This window comes from Schistocerca americana, chromosome 2 (genome assembly GCF_021461395.2).
Source record: "Schistocerca americana isolate TAMUIC-IGC-003095 chromosome 2, iqSchAmer2.1, whole genome shotgun sequence".
Lineage (NCBI taxonomy): Eukaryota > Metazoa > Arthropoda > Insecta > Orthoptera > Acrididae > Schistocerca > Schistocerca americana.
In genome coordinates this window covers 1,058,785,395-1,058,811,125 of record NC_060120.1, presented here as the reverse complement: position 1 = coordinate 1,058,811,125, position 25,731 = coordinate 1,058,785,395, and the positions used below count along the sequence as shown (strand labels likewise).

At 42.2% G+C, this 25,731-nt stretch overlaps 1 protein-coding gene across 1 annotated transcript in view; it reads right to left on the bottom strand.

Annotated features, from left to right (window-relative positions):
* Positions 1–3,024: 3,024 nt before the first annotated feature.
* The window catches only part of LOC124596343 (putative leucine-rich repeat-containing protein DDB_G0290503), a 97,214-nt gene continuing 74,507 nt past the window's right edge, over positions 3,025–25,731 (bottom strand). Inside the window, exons 4-5 of the mRNA XM_047135446.1 lie at positions 11,093–11,222; positions 3,025–3,248 (exon numbers count right to left, since the gene is read on the bottom strand). Coding sequence (XP_046991402.1) covers positions 3,054–3,248; positions 11,093–11,222 — 325 coding nt within the window. The 3' untranslated portion in view covers positions 3,025–3,053. The remainder of the gene's footprint in view (positions 3,249–11,092; positions 11,223–25,731) is intronic.

Sequence of the window (25,731 nt, the reverse complement as noted above, 5' to 3'; positions counted from 1 at the left end):
CAGTGTATAGGTCACCATGTGGAAACATTAAAATTGTTGCTAAATACTTTTTACAAAAAAAAACTGTGATTATTCTCTGCAGTGATTTCATTATTAATCTTCTAGTTGAAAGTCAACAAAAAAGGCAATTTTTGGACATATTAAAGAGGTTCAACATGTCACCACACATAAACAGTTCAGCTAAAGTAACAAACACCTCCAAAAGCCTCATAGATAACATTTTCTCAAATATGTCAACAACTGACGTAAAGGTAACAGATTTAGGATTGTCTGACCACAATGCTCTCACCATTGAAATCACTTTAAAGTCAAAAGAAGATAAAGGTGTAAATAATATTTACAAAAGAAACTTCTCTGTGGACAGCTATCATCAGTTCATAAGTATCTTAGAAAATGAAAATTGGTTAGATGTTATGAAACAAACAAGTACAGATGAGGCATATAGTGTATTTGCAGTGAATTATATGATGAACTTTGAGATGTGTTTTCCAAAGAAACTGACTAGAATGAAGTCTACTGGACACATAGTCAAGTTCTTGGATGATTCTCAGCATTAAGAAATCATGTGAAAACATGAAAAAGCTCAATTCAGAGTTGAGGGAGTGTGCAGATATTGATTTTATAGAATATGTAAAAAGGTATAGGAAAATATACCACAGAGTAATTGCAAATACAAAGTTACTAAGTAATGACATGGAAATAAAACAGTCCAGAAATAAAACTAAAATAGCATGGGAAATTGTGAGAAAAGAAACTGGGGTACCTATCAAAGATAGGGAAATTATTCTTAAAGATGAGGAGAATAAAATGGTAGATAAATATGCCATGCCTAATTATATAAATAATTACTTTTTAAATATACCCCAGACATTAAGCAGGAATTTTGGGGAGCAGATTAAGAGAGCAGCACCCAAGGCAGCCAGCAGTATGATGGCAGTCCCAACAAATGAAAAGGAAGTTTTAAAAGTGATTAAAAGTCTGAAGTCCAAGATGTCACCTGGAGTAGATGAGATGCCAATAATACTAGTAAAGAAAACAGCTAATCAAATAGTGAAATCATTGGCGCGCATAGCAAACTTGTCAATGGCTGAGGGTGTGTTTCCACAGAAACCGAAAATTCCAAAAGTTGTTCCCCTGTTCAAAATGGGTGATAAGCTGAAAATAGAAAACTACAGACCTATCTCACTTCTCCCAACTTTCTCTAAGGTTTTAGAGATACTTCCAACTCTGCTAAGAGAAATAAAAACATTGTCTACATTCAATGAAGACTACCATAATTACGATACACGGCAATGTAATGATCTCCACTTACAAGCCGTAACAAGGACCCGAAGTCAGAAACATGTATATAATCAAGGCATCAAACTTTTTATTGCACTACCAAAACATATCAAAGAGCTGGAAAATGAGGATAAATTTAAAACTGTTATAAATAATCACATGCTTGACAAATACTATTACAGTGTAAGTGAATTTCTATGCTCAATTGTATTAGAATATAAAGAACCACATGCTTGACAAATGTTATTACACCGTAAGTGAATATCTCTGTGCAACTATATAAGAATATATGTTTAAATTAATGTGGCAAATGAAATTACATCAATGAATATGTCTGTCAAGCACATAAGAAGATTAAGAACCACATGCTTAACAAATGTCACTACAGTATAAGTGAATAGCTCTGCTCAACTGTATAAGAATATATGATATCATAAATGTGACAAATGAAATCACAACATCAAGGAATAGGTCTGTCAAGCACATAAGAAATTATGTTATAAAAACACTTATTAGTTGTATATTGTATTAAACATTCAGCATAGAAAAAAATTCTCTAAAGATATTATATAGTTGTTGAAATGTTTTCTGACAAATCCTATATCACAAATGTGATCATTGGGATGATAATAAATAAATAATACTGAACAGGCTAACCTTAAATATTTCAAAAACTCATTATATACATTACAGGAAAACAAAGTCTCATCATGATGAGAACCTCAAATTTCAAAATAAACAAATTGAAATGGTAGCTTCCACAAAATTCTTAGATGTGCAAACTGATGAAAATTTAGGCTGGAAAGCCCACATTCTCTACCTTACTAACAAGTTAAGGTCTGCTTGCTTTGCATTATACATAATTAGTACTGTGTGTAGCAGAGTGTAGCACAACTGTCTACATTGCTTACATCCATTCTGCTATCACCTATGGCCTAACCCTCTGGAGTCATAATAAGGCAAACATGAAAACCATCTTCACCTTACAAAAACAAGCTGTCAGAATAATACCAAACAGTACAAGGCTAAAACCTTCCAAACAGTTATTTCAATACCTAAATATTCTACCCAAACCATGCCTCTACATAAAAAAGTGTTGTTAATATAAAAATGCACATTGATAATTATAAAACCAACTCAGATCTTCATTCCTACAATAAAGAATGTGCAATGACATCCACATAAAAAGAGTAAACAAGGCTTTAACACAAAAATAAACCAACATTCAGATTTTGTACAACAAACTTCCAACTCAGCTAAGAGAAATAAAAACATTGTCTACATTCAATGGAGCAATATTTTGCAGTAACCTTATAGCAAGTAACTACATTCATTTACTATATAATAATAGTAACATAAATCAAATGCTTTCCACAGCCTCAATGTTAATTTTTCTGAACAAAAGCATTAAATCGATTATTTACTTATAATGTATTTCATGTAAAACGCCATGAACAAAAGTGTTAAATCAATTATTTACCTGTAATGTATTTCATGTAAAAGATCCTTCTCATACTTTTATATTATTACAGAAATCAAAGTTGTATTACCCAAAAATATTGTCATGGATACAATGAACCACTGTATTATGTAGGAAACTGTACACCCTTATCTTATTTTTGTTATACTATGTTCTTTGATGAAATCCATACAGTGTACACTGTCACTGAGTGAATTAACTACTACTACTACTACTACTACTATCTATCTATCTATCTATCTATGTATCTTTATATTGTTTTTTTGTACAGAAAATGTGAAAAATAACCATTTTATTTTTTCTTCTTCTTTCTCCCTTTACGCTTTGAAAGCTTTCTTTGTTTGTATTCTCTCCAGGCATGCTGAATTCTGCGTGCACATCTGTTTGTAATGAAAATGTATATTTTATGGTCCAGTTCGCGTTGTTCATCTTCAGCTTTTTCAGTCATTAACCTCGTGTACTCCATTTCCTGGATGTTAAACAGCTCCTGAAAAGTAATTGTTAGCATATTGAATGTATGTAATCCAAATGGACAAGACAAGTCTACAAAGTATTTATCATTATTAATTTGAGAATAGTGAGCACGTGCTTTGATCAAAAAAACTTTGTGGCTGATGTTTCAGATAATCAAATGGTAGAGGGCCAGCCACCAACCGTTAGTGCTTCTTTATCAAGCACCACATGTTTGCTGTGTTGCAAGCAAGCAAGGTAAGCACTTACAATACAGTTAAGGGATCAGTGACACATCATCAAGACTGAAATCATATTGTTAATATTTGCTGCCATTCTGTGTCAGTTGCTATGCTTTTGAACAATGCCCTTCCTCAGCTAGGGAAATTTTGCTCTTTCTCTCTCTCTCTCTCTCTCTCTCTCTCTCTCTCTCTCTCTCTCTCTCTCTCTCTCTCTGTGTGTGTGTGTGTGTGTGTGTGTGTGTGTGTGTGTGTGGGTGGGTGGGTGGGTGTGCGGTGTGTGTGCACGCACATGTGCGAACATGCTAGTTTCAAAAATACCTTCCAAACTGTAATGTCATTAAATGAAATAATGAGCATGAGTGGACTGACAGAGGCACATGAATTAATTTCAGGCTTTTAAAATTGAGGCTTCCTTTATGTATAAATGAAGTTACTAGGATAGCCATAAAGAAGATATATATGGGACAAAAATCCCTGACACTATGGATTAGCATGTATGTGACAAAAAAATCTGAATATAACTGAAGTGATTTAAAAATGGGAGAGCACTTAGTACAGTGCTGCAACAGGAACTGAACACGATTGTTACTGATACTCTGGGGATACAGTACAAAGAAAGTAGTTTAATACATTGCTCTGTCACACTCCATGGATCCTGAGACAATGGTCTCTTGGTGTATCTAAAGGTCAAGGATGTACATTTTGTTCGACTGTAATACAATGTAGTGATTTATCCATTATGAAATATTATTGTATTAAGGTACTAGTTTGAACTATAAAACAATGTAAAACAATAACTTCAAGGGTTTAAGCCACCCTTCAAAGCAATTGGAAGAATTGCACAATGGAAAGTTATTTAATTCCATCTTAAAAGCTGCCGTATTCCCCAAGACAATTAATATGCTCCAGCAAATTGCTAAATACCTGATTGCCCTTATATATGATTTGTTTTAAGTCCCTGGATTTTTTATGGAGTTTGTTTTTGAACCTAGTATTATATTCATGTTTTCCCATTTTTTTAAACAGAAATACTGATAACAACAAAGGACATTAGTAAATGGATATTTACTGTGAATCAGCTGTCAAAATACCACGTTTTTCAAGAAGCACAAGGCATAAGTCTTGCTAGCAAGAACAGGAGCAGGGAGCTGCGTCAGAGCAACCTTAGGCTTGATGGCCAGAACAAAACATCACTCCAGAACAAATTAGTGTCTTTATACCATTTTTGAGTGATGTGTTGTTCTGGCAATCAACCCTAAGGTTGCTCTGGTGCAGCCCCCCTCTCCTGTTGCTTGCTAGCAAGACTTATGCCTGGTGCTTCTTACATAACATCCTGCAGAGACAACTTAAAAAAACCCCAGAACAAATTAGTACCTTTATACCACTCTTGCTACAGAAGAATGCTGAAGATTAGATGGGTAGATCACATAACTAATGAGGAGGTATTGAATAGGATTGGGGAGAAGAGGAGTTTATGGCACAACTTGACTAGAAGAAGGGATTGGTTGGTAGGAATGTTCTGAGGCATCCAGGGATCACCAATTTAGTACTGGAGGGCAGCGTGGAGGGTAAAAATTGTGGAGGGAGACCAAGAGATGAATACACTAAGCAGATTCAGAAGGATGTAGGTTGCAGTAGGTACTGGGAGATGAAGAAGCTTGCACAGGATAGAGTAGCATGGAGAGCTGCATCAAACCAGTCTCAGGACTGAAGACCACAACAACAACAACATACTATTCTTAGAATTATCATTCTTAGTATTATCCAATCCAAGACAGACACAAAGCTAAGACCCACCGTAGCAGTAGCAGTGTACATGCCTACTAGCTATGAAGATGATTAATAGAGTGAAGAAATATATAACCAAATAATACAAATTATTCATATAATGAAGGGAGATGAAAATTTAATTGTAATGTGAGAATGGGCATTGATAGTAGGTAAAAGTAGAGAAAGAAAACTAGTAGGAGAACATGGACAGGGGGGAGAGGAATGAAAGAAGCTGTCTGATAGAATTTTGCACAGAGCACTTTTTAATTATTCCAGTTATTATTATTATTATTATTATTAAGGATTATGAAAGAAAGTTGTATGCATACAAGAGACTTGGAGAGACTGGAAGGTTTCAGATAGATTTATAACAGTGTTGTTGCGGTCTTCAGTTTGAAGACTGGTTTGTTGCAGATCTCCATGCTACTCTATCCTGTGTGTTATAACCTTTAATCACTAAAGAATTGCGTGGATATACAAAAGTAGAAACACTAGCGGGTTACATGTTACTAACTCCGTATCTGTCATTCGACTGCCGTGCCGTGACATGCGGCCGGCGCCGTTCATAGCCAGGTGGCGCTCCCGCGCTCGGCCGAGCTGCGGAGCGCCTCTATCGCCGTGTTCGCGTACTAACGTAGCGGCACTTTTGAATGTCGTGGCACTGTCACAACACTTTTCCCCCCTTGAAAAAAAAAACACTCACTTCCGTGGAGACATGGACAGTGCGGAGACATCCATGGCCTCTTGGGAGGTCCCGAGAAGATCCCGCGGAGAAACACGAGAGTATGGTCGAAAATGTCCAGGACGGAAGCTTGCGCGTGGAACGTGCCTCCTGGACGAGATGATGGGTGAAAACTCCGGAGCAGCATCCATAGGTGTCGTGGACCTGGGAGTGTGCCCCAGCGAGATGGGTCCCGGAGGAGGCGGCGTCGCGACTGGGGCCGGTTCCGGCGTACTCGGAAGCGGTAGCGACGGCGGCAGCAGCAACACACTCGGAAGATCGGCAGCAACGACAGGACTGGCTTCTCGGGCTGGTGGAGACGAAAGAAGGGGCGGTGGTACCGGAGTGGCCACCACTCGTGGGCGCATCTGGTCGTAATGGCGAACAACCATGCCATCGTCCGTACGTATTTCACAAAGCCGGCGGCCGCGAAGAGCCTGGACCACCCCTGGAATCCATTTAGGGCGAGATCCATAACCCCGTGCCCACACGTCGGCGCCCACCGGGTATTTTCCCGCACTAGGGGACACAGTACAAGGCCTGACAGGGTGAAGCAGGTGCAGTAGGGTGCGCGGTTGGCGGCCATGCAAGAGTTCAGCAGGGCTGCGATCACCCAGAGGCGTGAAGCGATAAGAACTCAGAAATTGCAACAGAGCGTCATCTGTGGAAAAATCACTAAGGAATTTTTTCATTTGGCTTTTGAAAGTGCGGACAAGGCGCTCGACCTCCCCATTCGATTGCGGATGGAAGGGCGGTGCTGTAACATGATGAATCCCTTGTCCAGTACAAAAATCACGGAAGGCCTGCGAAGAGAACTGAGGGCCATTGTCTGTGACAGTCGTGGATGGAAGACCTTCTAGCGCAAAGATTTTGGACAAAGCCAGCGTCGTCGCCGCAGTGGTGGGCAACGGACATCGAACAACAAACGGAAACTTCGAGAAGGTGTCAATCAACAGTAGCCAATAAGTGCCGAGGAAGGAGCCGGCAAAGTCAGCGTGCACCCGTTCCCACGGCTGCGCCGGATCAGGCCACGGAGAGGGCAGAGTACGAGGCGCAGCCAGTTGTTGAACACACTGATCACACGCAGCGACCATGTGGGCAATGTCCGAATCAATACCGGGCCAATAAAAGTGCCTGCGGGCCAGGGACTTAGTCCGAGAAATCCCCCAATGGCCCTCATGCAAGAGTTTGAGAACATCTTTGCGAAGAGAGGCGGGCACCACAACCCATGGAGATGTGCCATCCGTGGCCAGAAGAACAACACCCTCACAAACAGACAGACGAAGGCGCAAGGCATGGTAGTTGCGAAGGGGATCCGACGCCCGGCCCTTGGTCCTGTCCGGCCAACCCCGCTGAACAAAACCGATCACCTGACGCAGGACCGGGTCCCGCGCAGTAGCCGACGCGACCTGCGAACCTGTAAGTGGAAAACCCTCGACCGCATGACATTCTTCCTCATCAATGTGGAAACAGAGGAGTTCATCTCGATCGAAAACCGGGTCGGGGCCCATCGGCAAACGCGACAACGCGTCAGCGTTGGCGTGCTGGGCCGTGGGGCGATAGTGAATCTCATAGTGAAAACGAGACAAGTATAAGGCCCAACGTTGCAGGCGGTGAGCTGCCTTATCCGGAAGTGACGCCGAGGGGCTGAACAGAGAGACCAGCGGCTTGTGGTCGGTGATGAGGTGAAACTTAGAACCATACAAAAAAACGCTGAACTTTTTCAGAGCATAAATGATAGCGAGCGCCTCCTTTTCTATTTGAGAGTAACGCCGTTGGGCATCGTTGAGGGTCTTGGAAGCGTAGGCGATGGGTCGTTCCGACCCATCCTCATACCGATGGGCGAGAACAGCCCCTAGGCCATACTGTGACGTGTCAGTCGCCAGAACCAAGTGCTGACCCGGACGGAATGTGGCAAGACAAGGCGCCGACTGCAAATGAGCCTTCAGGCGGACAAAAGCCTGCTCACACTCGGCGGACCAACAGAAAGGAACGTTTTTGCGTAACAGCTGATGCAGAGGATGAGCCACCGCCGCCGCGGAGGGAATGAATTTGTGATAATAAGCAACCTTGCCTAGAAACGCCTGAAGTTCTTTGACCGTAGACGGCCGGGGTAGAGCGGCAATGGCCGCAATGTGCTGTCGTAGAGGACGTATACCCTCACGGGACAAGTGGAAACCAAGATACACAACGGAGGGTTGGAAGAACTGAGACTTGTCCAGATTGCACTTCAACCCTGCTGAATGCAGAACCCGAAACAGTGAACGCAAATTGCGAAGGTGCTCCTCAGTGGAGGCCCCCGTGACAACAATGTCATCCAGGTAGTTGATGCAGCTGGGAACGGAAGCCGTGAGCTGTTCCAAAAACCGCTGAAAAATGGCCGGAGCGCTAGCGACGCCAAATGGTAACCGCTGGTACTGATACAACCCACAAGGAGTGTTGATGACGAGAAATTCCTTGGAAGATGCATCCAACGGCAACTGATGGTACGCCTCCGATAAGTCAAGTTTGGAAAAGAACTGGCCCCCAGCGAGCTTGGTAAATAACTCCTCAGGACGGGGAAGAGGATAAGTGTCAATGAGGCTTTGAGCGTTGACAGTGGCTTTAAAATCACCACACAATCGCAGACTCCCGTTTGGTTTAGAAACCACCACGATGGGTGATGCCCATTCGCTGGAGGTAACAGGAAGGAGAATCCTCGAAGCTGTTAACCTGTCTATCTCAGCTGAGACAGGCGCACGCAACGCCATAGGAATAGGGCGTGCCCGGAAAAACTTAGGGCGAGCCGTAGGTTTAAGAGTAATGTGGGCTTCAAAAGCCTTGGCACGACCCAGACCAGCAGAGAACATGGACGAGAATTCAGAACACAAGCCATCCAGCTGTTGATACGGAATGTCCTCAGATATGAGGTGCACATCATCATCAATGGAAAACCCGAACAACTGGAAAGGATCTTTATCCAGAACACGAACAGTAACAAACAACTTATTCGTTTGAGAAAGCACACAGTTAACATCCATGTCCGATGCCTCGTCCTCGTCGACAGGAACTTTAGGGGACTGACACACAGAAGCAATGTGGCCTTTTTTCCTACATGAATTACACGTGGCCCAACATTTTGGACACGCGGCTCTGTCATGCTGTACGAAACAACGTGGACAAGAAGGAAGGGCGGAACGAACCTGCTTCTGTGGTTGCTGTTTTCGCTGCGAGCGTGGCGGCCCAACGCAACGTTGTTGACGCGAGTGCACCGCCGCCACATCGTCGTTTCCCTGTGAAACAGGCAAATTGTCTGCGTCGAAAGTGGGTTGTACAGCGCCTACATCACACACGCGTCGATTTGCGCACCAGCAGCGTGAGACACTTCAAACGATTGAGCGATGCTGAGAACTTCCGACAACGACGGGTTTGGCAATTGTAAGGCACGTTGCCGAACTTCTTTATCAGGAGCAAGCCGTAAAATAGCGTCCCTAACCACTGAATCAGCGTAAGACTCATGATGAGTGTCCGTGACAAACTGACATGTCCGACTCATACCGTGTAGTTCTGCCGCCCAAGCCCGGTAAGATTGATGGGGCTGTTTACGACACCGGTAGAACGCCACACGGGCGGCAACGACATGGGTGTTTTTTCGGTAATAGTTAGACAATAAGTCACACATTTCTTGGAAGGACAGAGAGGCAGGTTCCCGCAGAGGGGCTAACTGAGATAGCAGCTGATAGATCCGTGGGGAAATCCAAGATAGAAATAACGACTTACACATAGGAGCATCGACAACGCCGAAAGCCAAGAAGTGTTGCCGCAAACGCTTCTCATAATCCTCCCAGTCTTCAGCGGCCTCGTCATAAGGAGGGAACGGAGGCGGGGAAGAGGAAGACAGACGATGAGTAAGCGACGTCGACAACGCCTGAATAGCAGCCGTCAGCTCTGTTTGTTGTTCAATAAGCGCTTGCATAAGCTGTTCCATGTCTGCCCCGACACGAACACACAATTCCACAACGCAGGAAAAAAAATATCCGACCTTGTCGCCAAAAATTGTTATAACCTTTAATCACTAATAAATTGCGTGGATATACAAAAGTAGAAACACTAGCGGGTTACATGTTACTAACTCCGTATCTGTCATTCGACTGCCGTCCCGTGACATGCGGCCGGCGCCGTTCATAGCCAGGTGGCGCTCCCGTGCTCGGCCGAGCTGCGGAGCACCTCTATCGCCGTGTTCGCGTACTAACGTAGCGGCACTTTTGAATGTCATGGCACTGTCACAACACTGTGCAAACCTCTTCACCTCTGAGTAACTACTGCAACCTACATCCTTCTGAATCAGCTTATTGTAAACGTCTTCTGGTTTCTCTCTATGATTTTACCCCTCCCCCCCTCCCCACCCCACTCTTACCTCAAATATTAAATCTGTGATCCCTTGATATCTCAGACTGTGTCATATTAACTGATTCCTTCTTTTAGTCAAGTAACGTTACATGCCACAAATTTCTTGTCTCCCCAATCTAATCTTCAGTATTCTTCTGTAGTGCTACATTTCAAAAGCCATTTATAATGGTATGGCAAGAGTTTTTAAACCATATTTTAATCTAAAAAAAACATGAGTGATGTAATTACAGCTACCTTGAATGTCATCTTTCTTGCATCCTCAGATGGGCCATTGAGAGATTTGGCAATTTTGTACCAACCATATTTCATTTTGTTTGGAAATTTGTGCTGTTGATCACCTGGATATCACAAGCACCTATAATAACTATATTCTTCTATTAGCAATATTACATTCTCTTCTGACCACTCTGTCACTCACATAACTCACATCAGTAACAAAGTAGCAAACAAAGGAGGTATGTGCAGTGAGCACCAAAGCAGAGAGCACAGGAATTTCCTTCTGAGAAACAACCTTACTACACTGATAGCCTTGGGCCTTTTCAGCTGAAAGTTTCTGTTTGACAATCTTTTTGTTGCAGTTATCTGCGACTCAACTTCCGCACTATATTTTGATTAGCAGTCTGTCTATTTCATAATATTATCATTGTTCCATCCTGGACATTCCAACATTATATTAAAAAATGTGACATTTTCATGACTAAATAAAGACTGTTATTAAATACTGTGCAACAGCCACAAACAACAGAAAAGTAATATTACCTGTAACTCTCTCATCTGTTGCTTCTCTTTGTTGAAACCTTCAATAATCTCTTCAAGTGTAGCCTGTAGCTGTCCCATATCTTTATCGTATTTATTCAGCACAGTGAGCAACTGTAATTCAACATTTTGCCTAGAAGAAGAGAGAGAAAGAGACCAACAAATTCATGTAGGTACTGGTTTGAGCTGGAAGCATAAAATTAGTCTATTTTTGTAAGAATTGTACACACATCAAAAAAAGTTTTGCATCACCGCGGTTCCCAAAACTGAACATAGACATTGACTGCATATATTGCATCACAGACACAGCCCCTTTGACTGTTCACAAATGTCGCTAATCCCACCCAAAGATGTAAACAATCATGCATGGGCAGCACCTATTTGATGGAGGCGGTTCAACAGCCGATCAGTTCCAGTCATTCCAGCAGGAAGGAAGTACACGGCTCGTATTGTCTGTAGTTCAGCCGTGCCTAGACGGTCAATACCTCGGTTTGATCATGTCTGCAATGTTGCTTTGTGCCAGGAAAGGCTCTCAACAAGGGAAGTGTCCAGGCATCTCGGAGTGAACCAAAGCAAAGTTGTTCAGACATGGAGGAGATACAGAGAGACAAGAATGGTTGAGGACATGCCTCGCTCAGGTCGCCCAAGGGCTACTACGGCAGTGGATGACCGCTACCTATGGATTAAGGCTCAGAGGAACTCTGACAGCAATGCCACCATGTTGAATAATGCTTTTTGTGCAGCCACAGGATGTCATGTTATGACTCAAACTATGCGAAATAGGCTGCATGATGCACAACTTCACTACCGACATCTATAGCGAGGTACATTTTTGCAACCATGACACCATGCGGTATGGTACAGATGGGCTCAACAATGTGCCAAATGGACCACTCAGGATTGGCATCACATTCTCTTCTCCGATAAGTGTCTCGTATGCCTTCAACCAGACAATCATTGGAGACGTGTTTGGAGGCAACCCGGTCGGGGTGAATGCCTTAGACACACTGTCCAGCGAGAGCAGCAAGGTGGAGGTTCCCTGCTGTTTTGGGGTGGCATCATGTGCGGTTGACGTATCTCTCTGGTGGTCATGGAAGGCGCCATAACAGCTGTAAGATACGTGAATGCCATACTCCGACCGATAGTGCAACCATGTCGGTGGCATATTGGTCAGGCATTCGTCTTCATGGATGACAATTCGCACCCCCATCATATACATCTTAAGAAAGACTTCCTTCAGGATAACTACATCACTCGACTAGAGTGGTCAGCATGTTCTCCAGACATGAACCCTATCGAACATGCCTGAGATAGATTGAAAAGAGCTATTTATGGACGATGTGACCCATCAACAACTCTGAGGGATCTAAATCGAATTACCATTGAGGAGAGGGACAATCTGGACCAACAGTGACTTGACGAACTTGTGGATAGCATGCCACAATGAATACAGGCATGCATCAATGCAGGAGGATGTGCTACCGGGTATTAGAGGTACTGGTGTGTACAGCAATCTGTGGTGGGACAACATGCAATGTGTGGTTTTCATGAGCAATAAAAAGGGCGGAAATTATGTTTATGTTGATCTCTGTTCCAATTTTCAGTACAGGTTCTGGAACTCTTGGGGAACCGAGGTGATGCAAAACTTTTTTTGATCTGTGTATTGATTGTGTGCAGATGCTGTGAAAAAATATAGAATTTCTTCTTAAAAATAGTCCAGCCTCTTTCATTCTCAGCTTGAAATATAAGTAAAATAAAGGAAATATATTACACTGACTGAAGTTCCATTTAGCAAAGAGGATGCCTTAATTATTTTAATGACATTGATTGTGATGATGATATGAGTTTTAAATTTGTTGTTTGAACACTGCCCTGCATTGTTGCAGAATTGTTAGTTTGTAAGTCAGAACCTAATCCATTTATCTGGAATACTGAAAACTATCAGTGTCTTTAAATTAGCATTATTTATGATTAGGTGTTTGTTCACTTTAGAGAAGCATCGACGTTGGATACTTCTCACTGTAAATATATCAGTTGACTCATTCCGCCTGCCTGAAGGCTTTCCCTCATGTTGGGATTTGTGAAATACAATGTATTATTGAGTGGAAGATTTTAGTATTTGTTCTAAGTGCTTGATTCATTCATTATCTGTTTATTGTCTATAGGTTACCAAACTTATTTGTGTAAAATATTATATGTTTATTTATAAATATTACAGGAAAGTTCTGGTAGAAAGTAAATATGTAAGTTGCACATGTTACTATGTGTGATCAGATCTTTATTTATAAATAAGACTTTTTGCAGCCAAGATTGCTTGTTGAAATATTTTAATTTCGTTGACGACTGGCTTGGAAAAATCTAGCTATCATCTTTGGAGCTTCTGGAAATAATATTATTGTGCATGAACCATACAACCACAGCAAGAGCATACTCTATTTATATAACACAGTGCCAGATTGGCTTATCAAATATAGAAAACAGAGTAAAAAATAAATAGCATAAACAGTATGCAGCAGAGTGGCTGCAAGTTCATTTGTGGAGCTGTTTTAGCTGCGTCACTCTGGGGCACGTTATCAGTGCTATGTACTCTCTTTGTGTATCTGAAAAGCCAATGTGGTGCCTATGTTTTATAAATGGAGTTTCCTCTTGTTATGATTGTGCAATTCCACAGAATTTCCAGAGGATCCAGCCAGACATGTTTGAAATAAGTTATTGAGGAAATAAAAATATTTCAATACATTATCTTGGCTGCAAAAATTCATATTTATCAAGAAAGTAAATAGTTTTGGATTAAAGGAGACCACTCACTGAAAAACAGAAGTGTTGAGTTTTCAATAGACAAACTGGGACTGGACCAGACTTTGAATGTGGCTCTCCAGCAGGGATACGACTTTCTCAAATCGTGCCCTGAAATGAGATCCATCCTTTATGAAATCCTCCCCACTCCACCAAGAGTGTCTTTCCACCGTCCACCTAACCTTCATAACCTCTTGGTTCATCCCCATGAAATCCCCAAACCACCTTCCCTACCTACCCTCTGGCTCCTACCCTTGTAACTGCCCCAGTGTAAAACCTGTCCCATGCACCCTCCCACCACCACCTACTCCAGTCCTGTAACCCGGAAGGTGTACACGATCAAAGGCAGAGCCATGTGTGAAAGCACCCACATGATTTACCAACTGACCTGCCTACACTGTGAAGCTTTCTATGTGGGAATGACCAGCAACAAACTGTCCATTCGCATGAATGGACACAGACAGATAGTGTTTGTTGGTAATGAGGATCACGCTGTGGCTAAGCATGCCTTGGTGCACGGCCAGCACATCTTGGCACAGTGTTACACTGTCCGGGTTATCTGGATACTTCCCACTGACACCAACCTATCAGAACTCCGGAGATGGGAACTTGCCCTTCAATATATCCTCTCTTCCCGTTACCCACCAAGCCTCAACCTCCGCTAATTTCAAGTTGCTGCCGCTCATACCTCACCTGTCATTCAATAACATCTTTGCCTCTGTACTTCCACATTGACTGACATCTCTGCCCAAACTCTTTGCCTTTACATATGTCTGCTTGTGTCTCTATATGTGCAGATGGATATGTGTGTGTGTGCGAGTGTATACCTGTCCCTTTTTCCCTCCAAGGTAAGTCTTTCCGCTCCTGGGATTGGAATGACTCCTTACCCTCTCCCTTAAAACCCACATCCTTTCGTCTTTCCCTCCCCTTCCCTCTTTCCTGATGAAGCAATTGTGGGTTGCGAAAGCTTGATATTTGTGTGTATATATATAACACAGTAGAAATTGTGGAGAGAAACAGTTCACAAGAACAATCACAGCACTGTGTTGAAAAAGCAACTCTTACAAAATTCAGTCAAATGAATGTATCACAAAATTCTCCTTATGAAATTAAAATAAATATGTATTCTCTCAAAAATAAAATCTCATCTCAATTTGATGGTGTTTCCAATAGGGTACTATACATTTTTTCCCATACAGTAAGCCCTGTATCACCTGACGTATGTAATGCATCACTAACTCAAGGCATTTTTCTAGAGAGGCTAAAATATGCCATTGTTAAATCCCCATTAAAAAAGTTGACACGAGAGATGTCAGTCAATAACTACTTATGTGTTTCACTACTGACATTATTTTCCGCAATTTTTGAGAAGCTGAGGCATTTAGAATAGTACCTCATCTGAGCAAATCCACAGCAAATAACAGCTAGGATTTTAGAAGAGTTGCTCTACTGCAATTGCCATTTACATGTCCACTCATCAAATCTTACAAGCATGAAATAAGAAAATAGTGCCAGCTGGTATTTTCTGTGACCTATCTAAGGCATTAGATAAAGTGAAGTTTTATAGGATTGATGGTATAGCCAACCAATGGATAATGTCATACCTAATGAAAAGCATGCAGAAATTTGTGCACAATAATTTAACCAATGTAATCAGGGGAGATTCTTTAGACTGGCGAGAAATCACGTACGGAGTTCCCCATGGCTCAATCTTGGGTCCACTGTTGTTCCCCATATATGTAACTGATATTTTGTCTAATATATAACAAGCAGAAGCAGTTCTTTTTGCTTATGACATTAGTATTGCAATCAATCCAAGCATACGTACAGCAACTGAAGAAATGGTAAAAGTATAATTGACTGGTTTTCTTTGAATGGTTTCATCCTCAATTTTAAAAGGACACAACATATTCAGTTCTGCACATCTTGTACCGTAACAATGATAAGTATAGCACATGGTGAGGAAGTAATAAATAGGGTGGAAGCTTCAAAATTCTTAGGTGCTCATATTGAAGAGGAATTAAACTGGAAACAAACATATTTTGGAAATCCTAAAACAACTTATTTCAGCCACATTTGCACTGAGTCACTGCAAATCTTAGCAAGAGACAAACCAGTAAGTTGATGTATTTTGCGTATTTCCATTCAATAATGTAATGTGGAATAATATTCTGGTGCAAGTAATTTTCAAGAAAATCAAGCAGTGGAAGGTCCAACTTGGAGTATCAATAATATTATGAATATGGCAGATTGCTACTTGCCATAAAGGTAACATGTTGAGTTGCAGGCAGGCTCAACAAAAAGGCTACTACACATTGAGCTCTTGGCCAAATCCTTCTTCATAAAAGAAAACACACACATATTCTCACAAGCAGAAACACATCACACACACATTAGTGCTATCTAGTGGATTAGGAGAGGAGCATAGGATGTGTTGGCAGAAGAGTAGCATACAATGAGAGTGAGTGAATGTGGGCTGGGAGGAGATAACAGGACAGAAGGGCGAAAAATGTTTGATGGAGGGTATAGGGACAGCAGGTTACTGAAGGTTGAGGCTACAACAATTTCAGGAGTTGAGAATGTATTGTAAGGATAACTCTCATATGAGTAGTTCAGAAAACATGATGGTGGAGGGAAGGACCCAGATGGCTTGGGTTGTCAAGCAGCTACTGAAACAAGCATGTTATTCCAGCTGCATGTTGTGACACAGGGTGGTCCACTTGGCTCTGGACCAGAGTATGGCAATGGCCATTCATCCTTTCATACTGGTATAAAATGCTGTCCAATGATTTCAGCAGAGCTGGTATATGACGTACTGGCTTTCACAGGTGTTTTGGCCTCTGATGGGCTAGAATAATCCTGTGACAGGATTGGAATATGAAGTGCGGGGTGGGTTGATTGGGCAGGTCTTGCATTTGGGTATGTCTTGCATTTGGGTATTTCACAGTGACATGATCCCTGTGGCTAGAGGTTGGTATTGGGAGTGGCATAGGAATGGAGTAGGATGTTATGGAGGTTGGGTGGGTGATGGACCACCATTTTATGGGGAGGGGAGGGGAGTGAACGATCTTGGATGGGATGTCCCTTATATCAGGGTATGATGATAGATAATCAGAATCCTGATGAAGGATGTGGAGTGAACGATCTTGGATGGGATGTCCCTTATATCAGGGTATGATGATAGATAATCAGAATCCTGATGAAGGATGTGGTTCAACTGTTCCAGTCTGGCAGGTATTGGGGGACAAAGGGAGTGCTCCTTTGTACCTGGTCCTTGGGAATAGAGGGAGGATTGGGTGTGTGGGAGCCGTGGCACAGGAAATCTGTTTATGGACTAGGTCTGGGGGATAGCACCTGTCTTTGAAGACCTTTGTGAGACCCTCAGCATACTGGGCAAGGAAGTTCTTATCACTGCAGATACACCATCCACAGTTGGCCAGGCTGTATGGGAGGAATTTTTTGGTGCAGAAGGTACTGGTAGTGGTTGGTTGGTTTAATGTGTGTAGAACAGATATGAGCCATTAGAGAGGATGAGGTCCATGTCCTGAAAGATGGCACTATCGGTTGAGGAACACCAGTGAAGAAGATGGAAGAGAAGGTCTTGAGGTTGTGAAGGAATGAGGATAGGGTGTCTTGGAACTGAGTCCAGATCATGAAGATATAATGAATGAACCAGAACCAGATGAAGCGCTTGGAGTTTTGGGAGGCTAGATGTCCTATTAACAAATCAGCATAGTAGGGCACCATTCAGGTGTCCTTAGCTGGACATCTTATTTATTTGTATATCTTCCCTTACAAGGAGAAGTAGTTGGGTGTTAGCATAAACTTAATAAGGTGTCTGAGAAATGAGCTTGTGGGTTTAGAGTCTGAAGGATAAGGCCATAGGAATGAGGTATGTTGGGTATAGGGAAGTGAAGTCAACAGCAACAATTACGAATCCAGGAGCTAAGAGGATGGGGATGGCGGAGAATTGGTGAAGGAAGTGGTTGGTAACTATGATTTGGGAGGCTAGATTTTGGGCATTTGGTTGAAAGTGTTGGTCAGTGAGGGCAAAAATTCTTTCAGTGTAAGCACTATAACCAGCTAAAATGAGTGTCCAGACTAGTTGGTTTATGGATGTTGGGAATAATGAGAAAAACGTCAGTGTTCGGGGTGTTATCAGTGTTAAAATGGAAAGTAATTCAGGGCAGACATTCTGGGAAGGTCCTAGCACTTTATGCAGGGATTGGAGGTTAAGTTGAACATCCGGGATGGGATCATGTTGGCAGAAGTTACGGGTGGTGGACTCAGACTATTGCCAGATGCTTTCTGCCAAGTAGTCAATGTGATTCATAATGACTCTGGTGGAACCATTGTCTGCACGTAGGATGTTCAGGTCAGGATTAGTTTTGAGGCTGTCTATGGCTGTCCTTTCCCCTGCTGAAAGTTTGATGTTTCTAGGAAGGGATGCGGGGAAGGATGGTGAGGCTATGTTGGAGGTAAGGAATTTCTAGAAGATGGCCAGGGTGTGATAAAATGGGAGCAGCATAGGATTATGGGTGGATGATGGTATGAACTGGAAGAGGCATGGTTCAGTTTTCAGATTAGGTGGCTTTAGTTGGAGGGATTCGTGGCAAAGAAGTGTTTTCATTCAAGGAATCAGGAGGACAGTACATCTTTGACAAGTCCAACATGGCTATATTTGGATGGAGAGTTGAAGGTGAAACCTTTGGATAGGGGGCTTGTGGAGGGCTAAGGATTTTGATGGAAAGGTTAACAACAGTTTCGAGGATTGTTTTGGCTCTGGAGTTAGTGGAATGTTAGTAGTGAGTTTTAGGGGATGTGGCAAGTTAAGGTCAGCTAGGCAGTGTCTGGGTGCTATGAGGGATTGTCGAGGAGTAACACTGTGGTTAAGTTAGGGATTGGATAGTGGTACTCCAAGGTGGCAGTGGGATGTCAGCAAGTTGGGTAACTTATGAAGGTTGTGTCTGGAATGCTCTTTCAGGTGCTGGAGAGCAAGGAATTTAATTTCAGAGGCATGATGTATGTAGTAGGGACTGCACAGTAACAGTACATTGTGGAGGGAGCATTAGTGTTTCTGAGATGCCTGTACCACGGAGATGTGTTTTTGCAGTACTAGATTTGTGAGGGACTGGGATTGGTGGTCTCTGAAAAAGTGAAGGTCACTGTGAAAGGAAGGACGGGATCCTGAGGAAGGCCACTGGGAAGGAATCCATGACATAGGCAGCATTTAAGGAACAGGATGTGGGACTGTGTTATAGGCAGGAAATGGGATACTTTTCTGAAATGGTGCAGAAAGCGGTAGCAGTGGTCCATTGTGGTAGAGATGGCATTGAGGAAATGGGAAATGATGTAGGAAATGGGCAAATTAAGGCATTATGTGGTTGTGAGGGGAGCTTGATAACATAAACAGACACATAAAAATAGTGCAGACATGCCTAACCATAAAATTTCTTTCTCTGGATCCCACCCCTCCCTGCACAATGATCTTTACTTTTCCAGATTCCACAAGTCCCTGTTCCTCACAAACTGGATACTGCAAAAACACATCTCCATAGCACAGGCATTCCAGAAACACCTCCACTCCCTCTGCAAGATATTGCTACTGGGAAACCCCTACTACATATATCACATCTGTGAAATTGAATCCCTTGCTCTCGAGCAAACGCAAGACAATTCCAAACACCACTTTCATAAGTCATCCAACCTGCTGACATCCTACAGCCACCTTGGGGCACCAGTATCTAATACCTAGCCTACCCAGAGTGTTCCTCCTCTTCAACTCGTCAGACTACACAGACCCTGCCTAGCTGACCTTTTCAACTTGTCACATTCCCACAAACTCCCTACCAAAACTCCATTAACTCCAGAGTAGAAACAATCCCAGAACATTGTTGTTAACCTTTTCAACAAAAATCTCAGCTCCACATCAGTTTCAGTCCTATTCAAAGGCCTCATCTTCAGCCCTACACCCAAATTTAATCATGTTCAACTTGTCAAAAACCTGCTCTCCTTCTTCTAATTCCTGCAATGGAAACACTTCTTCGCTGTGAATCCCTCCAACCAAAACCAGACCCATTCCAACACTGAACCCTGATTCTCCCAGTTAATACCACCATCCAGCTGTGATCCTCTGATCTTCCTCCACAACCACCACTGGTCATCTTCCAGAAATTCCTATCTACAACTTGGCCTCACCATCCATCCTCAGTCCATTCCTAAGGACACCAACATTTGAGCAGGAGAAATTACAGACATAAACAGCCTTGAAACAGATCCAGACCTTATCGCCCAACTTGCAGACAAAGGTTCCACCAGTCATTATGAATCGCAGTGACTACCTGGCAGAAGGCACATACCAGTAGTCTGACCTCTACACTCATAGACCCTGCCAGAGAAATCCCATCCGAGAAGTCCAACTAACCCCTAACCACTATTTAAAACCTTAAGTCCTTCTCAGAAACTCTGCCCTGAATCCATTCCCCTCCTCATCACTATGATACCCCAAACACCCACATCCTATGTGCTCTGAAAATCTCTTCTATTCCATAGAAGAATTTCTGTTGTTGTAATGTATAAAAGTTAGTGGGCAGGAATTACAAGGCATGTTTTCTAAATCAGAACCATTTTGAAATAAAAATAGAACAAGTAGACTTCTCTTAGCAATTTTTTATTATATGAAATCCTGTACTTTAATCTACTTTTCTATGTAATTCCTACCAGTATTAACACACTTATCATATCATAAGATCAACTTTTGAATACCATCCTCATAGAAATCTGTCACCTGATTAGAAAACCATTGCAGCACCGTCATTTTGAAATCTTCGTCATCACCATGGCATAGACACCCAGTAATGCAGGAACACATAGTAGCCACTTGGTACTATATCAGGGCTGCACAGAAGGTGATCAAGTTATTCTCATCAAAATATTTGATCAATTCGAGTTCAAATGCTTGTGTGTGGAGAGGTATTGTCATGAAGCAAAAGTGATCCCTTTACTCAGAATGCCAGGCAGTTTGTTTCAGCAAAAACTCCAAGAGCACTGCCTCTTCCAGTGCCAATAAACAGTACACATGATTTTCTGGGCTGAAACCATTACCTTGAACTTCATTTTCTTGAGTGATGTTGAATGCCATCATTCCACAAATTGCTGCTTTTATTCATATGTCACATAAGTCACCCACATATCATCACCTGTGACAGTTTGGCTTAAAAACCCACCACCTTCCTCATTGTACTGCTCTAGGAAAGTCAAAAAACTGGCTAAATGTTTGGTTCTGTACAGCTCAGTCAGTATTTTCAGTACCTGCATGAGCATAACTTTTCACAATTTAAACAGTTTGCAGCAGTTGCATAAAACATGCTTCTTGACACTTGAGGAAACGCATCACATAATGTTGACATCATTAAGCTGTACAGGATGGGCAGTTGGGAAGGCGGTGGGCATTATGGAATGAATATGATAATATTTAGACAAAGGCCATTTACTGGCGAAAGCATGTTAGAAAGGGGCACATAGCCAGGCCTAGGGAGGCGAGGGTGAGCCAGAGTGTAGAGTTTGGTGAAACATAGTTTGTGAAGCTAATGAAAGCTGGTGTCGGCCAATTGGACCAGTCTGAGTGGCATGCCAGCTGCAAAAACTAAGTCCCCAACGCCGCAGCACCGGGTGAAGCGGGAGATGTTCACTGCTACAGGGCACACGTCCAAGAGAGTGAGAAGACAAGAGCGCAGGCCCAGTGATGGGTGGCTGGGTATATTCAACGCACCACGTGGCTTCCTCCGCCCTGATTGGTCAGGATCAAGAAACCCGCTGGGGCGGCAATGGAACTTTCCAGTGCATGGTTTGGTCAGCGATGCCTGGGGTGGCGTTACTTCATTAGCTCATGAGGGAGGCATGTGATCGAGGTGCCCTTCCTTGGTGCTGACATCCTGTTACCAGACTGTGGGGAAAAAAGAATTTACAGGCAGCCAACACTGCCGGCCGTGGCCTGGCCGTAACGGAAAAATGAAGTTACCATTTGGAAGCTCATATAATAAAGTAAAATCCTCTACTGTCTGGCTCATCCTTTACAAAGCATCTCATCTCTCACTTTTACATCAACTTTCTGCACCAAATCATCAGTAAAGACTGAAGGTCACTTACTTTGTTCCTCATCATACACATTCATATAGCCATCTTTCAAAGCTCTCACTCATTTCTGTACCATCCTATTGCTCATAATGTTTTCTCCATGCACTTCACTGATCCAACAATGAAGGACAGTCACTTTCAACTCTTAGCACTAAGAAAACGAATCACAGCACTCATTTCACAGTCAGTGGGCCTCTCAATCCGAGCAGGCATTTCAAATACTTGCAAACAACTGTAAACATGTCAAACAACTCTGTAATGGCATCTGTGGCTTGCCAGCAGGATGTGGTATGCAGTGCACATCTGCCAAATGTCGACCACAGCACTGCAATGGCAGAATTTCAAAACAGTGCTTACTTTAAAAACATGCCATGTACTAACTCACATCTGTATATTTAATTAAAGGAGAAAAGAAAATTATAAAGCATGTAGGCATATTTACAAAACAATTTGTGGTATGAAGGTAAAATGACATTCCACATCATTAAGGTTTATCTTGCAAATGATCCACAAAACATGAAACTAGCTATCCAACCAACTAACTAATTGCTTGAAGTTGGTTCTAGAAACTTTGTAAGTAGTCTTTCACTGTATAGTTTGCATCCATCTTAAAAGTCTGCCAGTTCAGTTCTTCCAACATTTCTGTGACACTGTACCTTAGGACAGACAAACCTGTGCCCATTCCTGCTGCCCTTCTTCGCATATATTCAATTTCCCCTGTTATTCCTATTTCATACAGGTCCCACACACTTGATCAGTATTCTAGGACTGGCCACATGAACTTTTGTATGTAAATCACCTTTTCAAACTGACTGCATTTCTCTATTATTCTACCAATGAACCAAAGTCTGCCAGCTGCTTTACCTACAGTTGAGCCTTTTGATTTCAGAATCCTGCACATTGTTACACCAGGTGTTTGTATTGAATTTGCGCTGGTTGCTATGGAAGCAGTCATTCATTTTGAGATCCCACACATGTTCTAAAATTCTAGAGAAATGTCACAGACATATTGGATCACTTCTGCTACCCTTATTGTAAAAGGTGTAACCTGTACATATGAGGGTTGGAACTTTAATAGTGGCAACTACTTATTTACAACTCATACAAAATAGATACATGCTCCAAAGTCTTACTGTCCTTCAGAGTAGTCACCAGCATTGTGTATACCTTGTTGCCAGTGATGTGGATGTCATAGGATACTCTTAGTAGTGTCAGTTGTGTTGACAGTTTGAGCAGCGCAGTCTATTACCCAACGAATTTGTAGCAGTTCTGAAGCAAATGCCATGAAGTGTTTCCTTCAGTTTAGAAATTGAGTTGAACTCACAAGGGCTTAAGTCAAGGGAGTACAGTAGGTGGTATAGCACGTAGCTGCCCCATCACTCAAACAAATTAGTAACAGCTTGTACTGTACGTGCTTGAGCATTGTCCTGCAAAATGATGGTCAGGTCCTGCAGAAAGTGTCATCATTTCTATCTCTAAGCTGTTTGTATGTTGTGTTCCAAAAATGTGCTTGTGTATTTTATACCTTTTTGCACCAGAGACTAATTTTTCAGGTCACAGTGTATGTCACATTTCTTCCTGGTACGAGGTGCATTCAAGTTCTAAGGTCTCCGATTTTTTTTCTAATTAACTACTCACCCGAAATCGATGAAACTGGCGTTACTTCTTGACGTAATCGCCTTGCAGACGTCCACATTTTTCACAATGCTGACGCCATGATTCCATGGCAGTGGTGAAGGCTTCTTTAGGAGTCTGTTTTGACCACTGGAAAATCGCTGAGGCAATAGCAGCACGGCTGGTAAATGTGCGGCCACGGAGAGTGTCTTTCATTGTTGGAAAAGCCAAAAGTCACTAGGAGCCAGGTCAGGTGAGTAGGGACCATGAGGAATCACTTCAAAGTTGCTATCACGAAGAAACTGTTGCGTAACGTTAGCTCGATGTGCGGGTGCGTTGTCTTGGTGAAACAGCACATGCCCAGCCCTTCCCGGACGTTTTTGTTGCAGTGCAGGAAGGAATTTGTTCTTCAAAACATTTTCGTAGGATGCACCTGTTACCGTAGTGCCCTTTGGAATGCAATGGGTAAGGATTATGCCCTCGCTGTCCCAGAACATGGACACCATCATTTTTTCAGCACTGGCGGTTACCCGACATTTTTTTGGTGGCAGTGAATCTGTGTGCTTCCATTGAGCTGACTGGTGCTTTGTTTCTGGATTGAAAAATGGCATCCAGATGGCAGTTATAAGAGTTGAGGGACATGAAAGGGAAGCAGTGGTTGGGAAGGGAGTAAGACAGGGTTGTAGCCTCTCCCTGATGTTGTTCAATCTGTATATTGAGCAAGCAGTAAAGGAAACAAAAGAAAAATTAGGAGTAGGTATTAAAATTCATGGAGAAGAAATAAAAACTTTGAGGTCCGCCGATGACATTGTAATTCTGTCAGAGACAGCAAAGGACTTGGAAGAGCAGTTGAACGGAATGGACAGTGTCTTGAAAGGAGGATATAAGATGAACATCAACAAAAGCAAAACAAGGATAATGGAATGTAGTCTAATTAAGTCGGGTGATGCTGAGGGTATTAGATTAGGAAATGAGACACTTAAAGTAGTAAAGGAGTTTTGCTATTTGGGGAGCAAAATAACTGATGATGGTCGAAGTAGAGAGGATATAAAATGTAGGCTGGCAATGGCAAGGAAAGTGTTTCTGATGAAGAGAAATTTGTTAACATCCAATATTGATTTAAGTGTCAGGAAGTCATTTCTGAAAGTATTTGTATGGAGTGTAGCCATGTATGGAAGTGAAACATGGACGATAAATAGTTTGGACAAGAAGAGAATAGAAGCTTTCGAAATGTGGTGCTACAGAAGAATGCTGAAGATTAGATGGGTAGATCACATAACTAATGAGGAAGTATTGAATAGGATTGGGGAGAAGAGAAGCTTGTGGCCCAACTTGACCAGAAGAAGGGATCGGTTGGTAGGACATGTTCTGAGGCATCAAGGGATCACCAATTTAGTATTGGAGGGGAGCGTGGAGGGTAAAAATCGTAGAGGGAGACCAAGAGATGAATACACTAAGTAGATTCAGAAGGATGTAGGTTGCAGTAGGTACTGGGAGATGAAAAAGCTTGCACAGGATAGAGTAGCATGGAGAGCTGCATCAAACCAGTCTCAGGACTGAAGACCACAACAACAACAACTATTTTATGATTGATACTGACAATGTAATATGCAGTGTGGTAGAAGTGGAAAGTGTAAAGATGGTGTGAAATTGAAAAATGTGACAAAGAATAAAATTCAAGAGTAATACACGCAAATCTTCAAATCTTCATCAGTTATTTAGTCACATGGAACACACAATGTTATAAAAAAATTACAGCCTCAAGAATGTACCCATAGATTCAAGAACTGCAGCCAACAAAAACAAGAGAAAATGAAGATAAGAAAAAAATTCTTTCTTTTGTATATTTTATGCCTCTTGAAGGTTTCAGAACTTGTGCAGAGGCAGAGAATTTTAATAGTGATGTTTGGAAGAGTAAGATTACAAAGCACACCACACAAATTTCAGACATCCTTTTTCTGATCTGCACAAAGACTTTTTTTGACAGTGGCAAATTGCCCAGGAAGTTTATTCCATAACACATAAGTAAATAGAAGTAGCCAAAGTAGGCAGATTTTGCGACACTGACTCTCCAACTTTGGTCATTATCTGGATGG